The following is a 12056-nucleotide window of genomic DNA, read 5'->3' on the forward strand; positions in this document are numbered from 1 at the left end:
AAAAAAAAAAAAAGTCTATTGCTCAACCCTCTTGGGTTCATCAAATTCTGGGCTACTTTTTCCCAAGTCTTATCTCTTCTTTGTTCTCTTATTATCAATTCCTCATCTAAGGTTACTAGTTCATTAATACTATCGTTGGTTGGCTAATATTCCTAGATAGTGCATCTGCTGCAGCGTTCTTCCTACTGGAAATATATTCAAACTTAACCTTGTAACACTGAAGTGTAATAAACCACCTGGCTAATCTGCCTCTAAGGTTCTTATGGTTGAATAAGTTTTGAATAGCTGCATGATCAGTCTACACTCTGATTGAATATCCTAGTATCATATCTTTAACGTTCTCTAGTGAATATATTACTGCTAATGTTTCTGTTTCTATGATGGAGTAATTTCTCTCTGCACTATTACAAAGTCTCGATGTGAAAGATATCGGTTGTAGTTTCCCATCTCTCTCTTGCATCAGTATGCCTCCTAACCCTACGTCAGACACATCAGTACAAAGAATGATCTCTTTATCATAATTAGGAAATATTAGAACTGGAGAACTAGTAAGTTTATTTTTCAATTTATCAAAAGTTTGTTGTGTAGATCCCCAAATGAACCTTGAATCTTTCCTCAACAAAGAACTTAATGGAATTGCTATGTCTGCATAACCCTTGATAAACTTTCTATAAAACACTGTCAATAACAAGAAACTTCTATATTTTTCTACATTGTTTGGTACTGAATAGTTCTTTACTGCTTGTACCTTTTAATTCACTGTACTAAAGCTATGTCTATCTATCTTATGTCCCAAATAAATGACACTGTCCTGCAAAAACTTTCGCTTTTCAAATTTCACTTTCAATCCTGCTTCAACTAGTCTAGAAAATACCACATCTAATCACTTAAAGTGCTCAGTCACTGTTTGGAAGACTATTGAAATATCATCTAGAAATACACTGGCTGTGTTTCCTAATCTCATAAAAGTTAATGGACTATCACATAACACAAATGGCCTTCGTTTGAACGCATAGTGGCCCGTGGTTGTAGAAAATTATGTATAACCCAGTGAATCTTTGTGCAACTCGATTTGCCAGAACGCATATTTGATATCTATAGTGTTGAAATATTGATTCTCGGTTCCCAAACTACGAAGCATATCTGTTATTACCGGTAACGTTAGTCGATCAAGTATTGTCTGTTTATTCAATTCCCTATAGTCAATAATTGGACGCATGGTACCATCTGATTTTGGCATCAGAATCAATGGGAAGTTCCATTCACTTTGACTGGGTTCTATGACATCCAGCGATAATACTTCAGTGATCAATTGATCTACAATGGCTAACCTGGAATGTGGTAATCTGTAGACATGTACATAAATAGGTTGATTTTCTGGTTTTAATTTGATTTGGTACTTTAAAACAGCTGTTTTGTCCAAGGTGTCCCCCGGCAAAGCAATTGGTTTATAGTGCTTCACAAGCAATGCAATTAAGCTTGCATTTAGATCTGGGCAACAAGTAGGCTCTAGTTGACTCTTCTATCTCTCTCCCAAATCTTTTTCTTCCTAAATTGAACAGATTGATAAAATTTGTGATTCTAACACAGTACTTTCATTTAAAATCTTAATGGGTCTTGGACAGACTTGAAAACATTCTATTTGTGTACCTTTTCATAAGTACTAATCATTAATTTTGCTACCTTGTTCTTGTGTGTCTTATAAGCCTCCGAGGAGTCCAATTTCAAACTTTTTATCCTAATTGATTCTGCGATGGTTAAAATTTCGGATTCTACAGGGACTCCTTTCAACTACACTGCTACTCTATTAATTGCTCTGGAGTGCAATAATGTCGATTCTATTACGCCACATTCCACGATTAACAAAGCTTTATTTGAAGTTGATAAAATCTAATTAATTTCTGGGATCTCTTGAATATCTGTGTTGTTTTCGCAATATTTTTTTTTCCTCTTTTTGTGTTATCCGTTCTTGAATAGATCGCACTGCCCCGCTACCATCCAATTTAGCATTGTTAGCTTCCCAATCTATCTCAATGGGTTCTCTTATTACAGATACTGGCTGATTGATTTAAAAATCAAAAGTCTGGTTGATTTAAAAATGTGGTTAACTGTAATTTAACTAAGATCCCTAGCTCACCCGGACATGTGATCATGCCCTCTTTTCTCATAGTTGTAAAACCTATCAATAAATATAATGGGAAAACAGATTCTTATACAATTATCACCGTAATGTGTAAATGCTCATTTCTATACAAAATAACATCCAACTTAGTCTTACCTAATATTTCTAATTGACTTCCTGTTACTCCTTGTAATGAGTAGTGGATTGGTGCCAAGATTTTCATTCCCGGTTTCAACTGGTTTATAACTTTGCTAGATATAATATTTCCTACAGATCCCGCATCGACAAATATTTTAATAGGTCTATTGAATACTCTATCCGCAATGATGGGTCCTACAGAGGCCCTTCCAATTGTTATAGTAAGTTTGAGATTGTCTTTGGAGTTGTTGTTTTCTTTTATAGTATTGTTTTATTTTGTGTCTGGAGGTTTTTCTCATGTTTCTGGTTGAATACACAGATTTGGCATTGCTCTACAATCATGTATTCTATGTCCTACTCTACTGTGATGCAAACAGAAAGGTGAGTTTCTACAATGATACTCATCATGTCCCTCATATTTGCAGTTCCTGCAAATAGTCTTATAATAACACTCTGGTGCTTTATACCCCCATTGGTTACAATTAAAACGCTCAAATCTAACAATATTTGAAGTGCTTCTAACTCTATGTTCAGATCTTCTGTTTCTGTAATCACTCCTAGAGTTCCTAGTTTCTTTCTGTTGTTACATTCCTATTGTCATGACATATGGACTAATTAATTTACTCTCTTGATACCCTTGTAAAAGGTAATTTATCTCCCCTAAGTCCATTGTTTCTTTAAGATCCTTGTATAGCTTTTCTGCAGTGTAAATGCTATTAACTTAGTAACCTGAAATTTTTTAACTTGTTACTAGATGTACTTTCTATCCAATCTGAATCCTTCAACATAGAAATCATGTCCTAAGACTTTGTCTAATTTTCTAGATATTCTGTGTTTGTTTCACATGTTTTTGTTTTCCTTATTATTCTAACGAAAGACCTGATAGGATCCTGATCACACTTTGACTTAAAGTGTTTCATGAAAGTTTTCTTATAGTCCTCATATTTGTTTATATTTTCCATTTACTGAAAAATTATCTTAAGTCTAGCCCTACCCTTCTCAGGATCTACATTTTCTTTTAAAAAAGTATATTTTCTTTTTATCATCTGACATGTTTTTGTCACTATTAGTGTATCAAGCTAAGGAACCTATTAATTCCACGGTATTTTCTTCCCCCGAAAAATTTTGGTTGTTAGTAAATGAGGTTACAACCTCATGACGGAGAACTTTCATGGCCATCCCTTCAGTTGTTAATGTCGACTTCAATCGACTGCTTCCCTTGTAGTCGTCCCTCACACGTATGGCGCGCACCTCAGTAACACACCAACTTTGTCTTTGTAGTCGTCCTCCTCGTTTACTGGCTTGTCCTCCTAGTCATTCTTCTCGCTCCTAACTTGTCCTCGTACTCCTGGGAAATTGCGTGCACTTCGTGGTCCTGTATTGTTCCTTGTAGTTCGTTCGATGAATTCTATGTTACACTAATGTTTTCACGTAAGCACGTATCTTACATTAAATTCTTTAGGTGTAGTCTTCTTTAGTAGCGTTGGTTTTTGCCCTTAGCTGCCGCCATTTTATCCCTCTTCTCCCCACTTGTCATCCGCCTTTGTCCCCTTCGTCACTTTCTTCACTTTCTCCCCTTGTTTTCCACTTTTGTTATTACTATCTTTATTTCCCACTGTTTCCTCACTTTGTCAAATTCCATTTAGTTATAATTTTTCCTTCAGCATTAATTTTCTGTCTTGGGGGAATGAAACTTGTAGAAAGTTTTCTTTCCTTTCTTCCGTTAATTCTTATACATCGAGCTTCTCTGGGGTACACTCAAGGAATCCTACGAGAGCACGTATACAAGGTCCTAAGTGAGCTTTGTAGTGACGTAGTAATTTCTTTAGTCCAATGATCCTTAACTTTATATTTAAGATCCTCCGCAAAGGGTGTGATCTTACAATCGTGAACCAATTGGATTTTCTCCTCCAGCCTTTCACAAATCAGATTCGTTGTTACAAGTCTATATGACTATATTATTTACTTAAGCAATCTCAAATCTCTGCATATCTGACTTAGGTTACAAAATTCTTAAGTCTGCTATGGGCCCTCGGCCACTGTTTATAAACACAAGGCGGACAGCGAACCTATGCAACTCACTCGCCTGCGGGTTATATTTATAAACACCTAACCCATAAAAATGCAACATCTCGCCTTCTACCCCTCTTTCTACCAATTTTTCTACCAGCCCCTTACATATATATATATATATATATATGACGCCCCTCCAAAGGCAAACACAGCGTGACATGTCGAGGCAGATGTTGACTCTTTTGGAGAAGGATGAAGAAGGCTAAGATGGAGAAGTCCGCAAGGAAGTTCATGGTGTCTATTTTATTTTCATTTATTTATTTTATTTTATTATTTTTTTTGGGGGGGGAGGAGGGACTGTCGTGGAGTCATCCTCACAGACTTCACAGACTATCTTACACAGGGTCAGACCATTACTAGCGCATACTACTGCACACTTCTGAACTAGTTGCGAGAAGCTCTGTATATACATATAAATATATATATATATATATATATATATATATATATATATATATATATATATATATTCTAACAACCACAGTGCACTTTAATTCTAAGCCGTTAATATTGGGAGACAGAATGGAGGTCGACATGCAGAAATTGAAATGCGGTACTGCCAAGGACTCGAACTCAGCAATCACATGACAAGTGCCGTAGTAACTTACCAACTAAAAATGACGTAAAATCCCATAGATCTTCTAACTCCATAGTAATGCATGTGGATAAGCATGGTCACCTCCCAGACTGGAACAACACAACCATATTAAATAAAGGATCATCCAAGAAACAGAGGAAGACAATTGAGGCAGCATACATCAACACTAATAACAACGTTAACCATAGAGAAGGCTTTATATGTTTAGCAAAAGCCACAAGCTTATTTATAATAAAAGAACACGCAAATAAAATAACAAGCTCTCCGAAGCGTCCCATGAGATGACCTGGCTATGTATAAAATCCCATGTTATGTTTGGGTTGTTAGCTTTGTGATCAAGACCCTGCGAGTCGAAACGTTAAAGCATAAAATTCTCCCATTACTCCTCGTCTGCTTTCTGCTTCCTCCACCTTTAGTCTTATTTATCATAATATAGTCAATATATATACACATATATATATATATATATATATATATATATATATATATATATATGTATATATATACATATATATATATATATATATATATATATATGTGTGTGTGTGTGTGTGTGTGTGTGTGTGTGTGTGTGTGTGTGTGTGTGTATGTGTGTGTGTGTGTGTGTGTGTGTGTGTGTGTGTGTGTGTGTGTGTGTGTGTGTGAGTGTGTGTGTGTGTGTGTGTGGTTGTGTGTGTGTGTGTGTGTGTGTGTGTGTGTGTGTGTGTGTGTGTGTGTGTGTGTGTGTGTCAAAAGCGTATGTCAAAAGCGAAAATCTCGATATGATAAGAATATCTGAGACATGGTTAAATGGTACAGAGTTCGAAGCTGAATTTAATATTGCGGGATTTAAACACTTTCATCAGGATAGAAACAAGAAAAGTGGGGGTGTTCTGTTGTACGTTAAAAACAATGTTCATGCTTGTGTTTTAGAGAAAGTGAAACAGGATGCATATGATAGTTTGTGGGTTGAGTTAACCCAAACAAATGGACAAAAAATGAATATAGGTGTAATATATAGGCCAAGGACATTGTCATTAGCAGACGACAAACTGTTATTTCAAGAACTGTCTGGTTTCTGCAACCGAGATTTATTGATAATGAGTGATTTCAATTTTACTGACATTGATTGGATGACCCTTGAACATGGCCATATAGGTAGTCGCTTGATTGATTTTCTTGATAACAATTACTTAGTTCAGCATATAAAAGGGCCCACAAGACATGGAAACTTACTCAATCTATTGATCACTAGCCGCGAAAGTAGAAGTCGGTAAAACTGGTGCAAATAGTGATCACAACTTAGATTCAAACTCCTAATTTTTCTTAGAATAGATACTTGTGTTTCTGAAATACCCGATTTCAGTAAAGCTCAATTCATAGGACTACGCCAGGAGCTTCAGCTTACAGATTGGGACGCAAAATTAAGCGAAAGTCCTGTAGATCAGATGTGGGAAATATTTCAAAATATTTCAAAATACCTGCATTCCTTTTAAGGACAGATGTCCCCCAAATCAGGCTCGCCCAAAGTGGCTCGATAAAGAAACTGAAAAAAGTATTGCTAAAAAGATACAGGCTTATAAGAAATATAAGTGCTCGGGTGCATCTAATGACTATGAAAGTTATGTATCAATACACAGAGATTTAAAAAAGACAATAAGAAAAAGAAAACGACAATACGAAATGAACATCGCTGATAAATCCAAAGAGAATCCCAAAGAATTCTACAGTTACATTACAGATAAAAAGGTTGTTAGGAATCACATTGGTCCACTATTATCTGCTGACGGTCAACTTGAATATTCAAATGAAGGAATGTGTAATATCTTAAACAATTATTTTAGCTCGGTATTCGTAAACGAAACACCTCAAAGTGAATTCCAAACTGAAACCTGTGAAAAGTCTAAGGTAAACTTACTACGGTAAATATAACAAAAGAAAAAATTAAAAGGTGTATAGATAAACTCAAAGTTAATAAAACACCAGGGCCTGACGGTTGGCATCCAAGAATCTTAAAGGAAATGAAAAATGAGATTGTTGTTCCATTAGAAATTATTTCCAAGAAATCCATCATATCCGGAGATGTCCCAAGAGAATGGAAGCTAGTTAACGTTACTCCCATATTCAAAAAAGGTGACAAAAAAAAAAAGCCAAATAACTATAGGCTTATAAGTTTGACTTCAATCGTAGGAAAAATAATGGAAACTATCATCAGAGATGCTATTGAACATCATTTAGAAAGTAACCGTTTGATAAATGATAGCCAGCATGGTTTCAGACGGAAACGTTCTTGCGTGACTAACTTACTCGAATTCTACAACACAGTTATCTCGAATTATGACAAAAGAAACAATATAGATTTAATATATCTAGACTTTGCAAAAGCTTTTGATACCGTCCCACACGAAAGACTACTTACTAAATTAGCTTTACACGGAATAAGTGGTAGCCTATTAGGTTGGACTAGTAATTGGTTGAATGGTCGAAAACAGAGAGTTGTTTTAAATGGAAAAACTTCTAGATGGAAAAATGTTACAAGTGGAGTTCCTCAGGGTTCCGTTCTTGGACCACTTCTATTCATAGTATATATAAATGATATAGACCATGAACTAAAATCTACTGTTTCCAAATTTACTGATGATACAAAACTGTGCAGAGTGGCAAATGATCACTCAAACCAATCAGATATTCAAGAAGATTTAGATCAATCACAGCAATGGTCTGAAAGGTGGCTAATGAAATTTAACACAAGTAAATGCAAGGTAATGCACATAGGTAAAAATAACAGTAAGTACGATTACAAGTTATTTGGAAACTCGTTAACAAAAGTGGATAGTGAAAAAGATCTCGGCGTAATTATCAGTAACGACCTCAAATCATCCAAGCAGTGTATTTCAGCCTCTGAGAAAGCAAATAAGATTCTGGGACTGATTGCGCGATCTTTTGACTTCAAAAGTCCATCACTCATTAACAAGCTATATAAATCGTTAGTTCGTCCACATTTGGAATATGCTGTTTCCGTATGGTCACCGAATCTCATTAAAGACATTGACAGACTGGAAAGAGTACAACGGCGAGCCACAAAACTGATTCCAAATATCAAGAATAAATCATACGAAAATCGACTAAAACACATGAATCTGTTTTCCCCAAAAAAACGTAGACTCAGAGGTGACTTGATACAGGTCTTTAAGAGTTTAAAGGAATTGACAACATCAAATGTGACAAGATTTAAAATTCTAAAGGGAATTGACAACATCAAAAGCGACAAAATTTTCACATTGAATGAGAATCAGACGAAACAATGGTCTCAAACTGTCCGGGAATAGATTCAATTTGGAACTTTGCCAACCGTGTAGTTAATGAATGGAATGAACTTCCTGCACAGGTAGTGCAATGTAGTTCAGTTCGAAGCTTTAAGAATCATTAAGATAAACACCTAAGTAAGATACTGCAATGATTATAATTTATTTTATATTATTTGTTTTTGTTTTGTTATCATTTGTCTGTCTGATTCACATTTATTATTAGTTATATGTCAATTCATTATTATTTACTATTTACCTGTTTGTTTATCATTTAACTATACCTATGCATTTATTTATGTATTTTATTTGTTATTTACATCATTATAGTTTTTTTTATTATTATGATTTTTTTTCGCATCCGCCCTAGATATGGACCAAAAGGTCTCCTGTCGGCATGCTCCGCCTTTGTAATCCTTTGTAATCCTTTGTGTTCATGCTCTGACCTTACACACACACACACACACACACACACACACACACACACACACACACACACACACACACACACACACACACACACACACACACACACACACACACACACACACACACACACACACACGCACACACACACACACATACACACACAACTCCACAAGAGTTGGAGTAACGACTCGAAGCGCAGCGATACTGAAATTATTTCAGCCCTGGGCAGGATTCAAACCCGGACCGCGTTAGTGGCAGTCAGGGACTCTATCAACCGCGCCACCGAGTCGTGTGTGTGTGTGTATGTATATACAAGTATATATATATATATATATATATATATATATATATATATGTATATATATATGTGTGTGTGTGTGTGTGTGTGTGTGTGTGTGTGTGTGTGTGTGTGTGTGTGTGTGTGTGTGTGTGTGTGTGTGTGTGTGTGTGTGTGTGTGTGTGCATGTTTGCATACGTCAGGTAATATGATGAAGGCGATTAATGTCCTAGCAAAAATGAGGAGTTTGACTAGAATCAGACGAAATTCCTTGGATAATTGCGTCATCAAATAATGTAATAAATAACTGTACTTACATTTTCCAGCCTAATTATATTTTCTAACCTCGCCAGGTGGCCTGTACAAGCTGGAAACGCGTCTTGATGAAAATGACCGGCTTAGTTGAACCCACCACCAACCTTAGTAGCATCAGCAGGGAAGTAACCCATACTTCGTTGCCTAGTCTACTCGATCCTAAGTACAAGAATTCAGCCACTGACATACTGAAGTCCTATAAAAAGTTTATGTTCACGAAACAGCCTTTCACCCGCGTGTTGTCCGCCTTCAAGGATAAAATAGAGGCTGATACAAGAAGGATCGACCACGTTGTGAAGAAAATTCAGAAGACATACCAACTTGAGACGGACGAACATGATGTGACCTTCTCAGAGTTTATCCGGTTCATATCAGAGCCCGGTGATGGTTCTGTAGAAGAAAGAAATGAACACTGGCTGCCAATGCATGAGCTCTGCAATCCGTGCACAATTGAGTACGACTTCATTGGTAAATTTGAGAACATGAAAGAAGACTCCGACTATGTTCTAAGGTGGTTGGGGGTCAAAGATTTGATCGGGGATTTCCCGTTTTCAGATAGGGCTACCAACGCTCGTCAAATCAAGGACGGTTACTTTGATCAGATTAGTTATAAAGAGAAGATGGCTTTCTTTTCCAAGTATTTGGTAGATTTTATCCTTTTCAATTATGATTTTATGTGAGGCAGTAAAGGATACTCTGAGAAAAGAAAATGTGCATGGTTAAGTTATTGTCTACAGTATTTTGTATGTCAGGTGATGGAAAATTGTACTTGAAATGGTATAACATAACTCAGTTCTACCTGCCGCATGGTTGTAGTTGAATAAATAGTTTACCGCCAGTCAGGATGGGTGTTGGATACCCAGAGGAAAAAATGATAGTAATAAAACCATTTCAAGGGCAGACGAACTCTTTATGACTCAGTGGCCATCCAACTTGATTTTATAATTCACGTGTTTACCGTGCGTGGCGTCCCTGCTGGGCCTAGAGACAGAAACCACTAGAGCAGGGTTGGCAAACACATTTACCCTAGCGGGCCACATTTCATCAGAATATACAGTGCGCGGGCCAGATAATTATGAGCAGATCGATACAACTTTTTTAGAGAGCAATATAGTAATAGCGATGATAATACTAATAGAAATAATAATAAAGGAAAGTAAATTCAATCTACACTAGTGTTTACATGTAATCCAAAAATAAAGGTATAAATGAAAACCTATTATTTACCTTAATTTGTTTTACTGCTGCTCCCAGAAACTTGGCACATTTTGGCCTGTACAAGTGCATCAATGTTTGACACTAAGGATTGAGCAACCTTCAGTGTCGAGTTGAGATGTTCATCAGTAAGTTGAGACCAGAGTCGAAACTTCTTCAAGTTCATCACAGAAAAGAGTTGTTCACAGACAGGTACTGTCGAACGTTGACATAATCCTTGAGGCCAAACATTTAATTCGAGAATATGTTGGTCCAACATACTGATAAAATGCACCAATATCAACACAGAATTACAGTGGAGCTCAATTAGTTCTAATTGAAAATGTCCTGGTGTCTCATCAGCACTAACAGCCAAAGGATTGAAGAAAATAGGAAAATACTCAAGGTTTTTAAAGTGTGCAAATATTTCTCCGAACCCGCTCACTAAATTGGAAATCTTGTTGCAGTACTTTTTGGTGTTGATATCGCGATGAAACTGAGGTGCACACCTTGCAGCGACTTCAGAGCTTTCAAATGGGCAGTTTACCTACTGCTAGTTAGCGTTCAAAAAGTTCAAGCTTCAGCTCAAAGGCACAGAGTCATGTAAATCTGTCACTAATTTACTGCGTCCTTGCAGCCCTATAGTCAGGTAATGCAAGTGTTCTGTCATACCTACCCATGAAAGCTAGATCTTGAACACATTCTCTTTGTCTTTCAGTTCCTTTCTCATGCATAAACTTCTGTATTTCACTTTTTAATTCATAAAAACGCCTCAACATGACCCCTCGGCTTAACCACCGAACACCAGTGTGATATGGTAGAGACCGCCTGTGAGTGTGAATTTCCCCCTTAATAACAATATCCATGACATGTTCCATCTTTAATGTCTTACTACAAACACTTCTCTGTGAATTTTATGGTCTGAGCTCCTTTAACTTAGTTGCCACGCCAGCTTTTCTACCAACCATTTGAGGTGCTCCATGTACGAGTATAGCCAGACTCACATTTTTCATCCAGTCAACACCTATTTTATCTAGTGCAACTACTAAATTAAAAAATATATCATCTCCCGTTGTTGTTCTCTTCATTGGTACCAGTTCCAAAAATTCTTCAGTTAGCTGCATAGTTTCATTTACACCACGTATCAAAAACTGCAAGTTCTTACGTGTCAGTTACACCCGTAATTTCATCAACTGCTACAGAAAATGTTACAAATTTAGCAACTTTTTCTTTGGACTGTTAAGATTTTCTAATGATTTGTTAATTCTATCTGAAACTGTGTTTCTTAAGATGCATGTTTGCATATGCTTGACGTTTTTTAGGGGAAAGATCTTCTGTGGCCATCAAAATACACTTTTCTATAAAGTCCCTCACACACAAAAAAGGCTTTGAAGACACAGCTACTTCTTGTATAATCCTTGTATATGTATACATAAGATTTATCACTTTTCCTGCATCACACAATTTATGGACTAATTGCTTTACTTTTTTGATAACCTTGCAAAAGATAATCTATCTCCCCTAAGTCCATTGTTTCTTTAACCCATTCAACTCCGATGACAAGATGTCTTGTCATTTGGTCAAATAAAACAAAAAATCATAAAACACCAAAATGTTTGATCAAAC

At 36.4% G+C, this 12056-nt stretch overlaps 1 protein-coding gene across 1 annotated transcript in view; it reads left to right on the top strand.

The window, feature by feature from the left end:
• Nucleotides 1-10436, top strand: part of LOC143029812 (carbohydrate sulfotransferase 12-like) — a 45963-nt gene extending 35527 nt beyond the window's left edge. The window contains exon 8 of the mRNA XM_076192848.1: nucleotides 9275-10436. Within this exon, the coding sequence (XP_076048963.1) occupies nucleotides 9275-9916 (642 nt within the window). The 3' untranslated portion in view covers nucleotides 9917-10436. The remainder of the gene's footprint in view (nucleotides 1-9274) is intronic.
• Nucleotides 10437-12056: the final 1620 nt, after the last annotated feature.

Source organism: Oratosquilla oratoria, chromosome 1 (assembly GCF_046742065.1).
Source record: "Oratosquilla oratoria isolate Oo_2021 chromosome 1, ASM4674206v1, whole genome shotgun sequence".
In the NCBI taxonomy this organism is placed as follows: Eukaryota; Metazoa; Arthropoda; class Malacostraca; order Stomatopoda; family Squillidae; genus Oratosquilla; species Oratosquilla oratoria.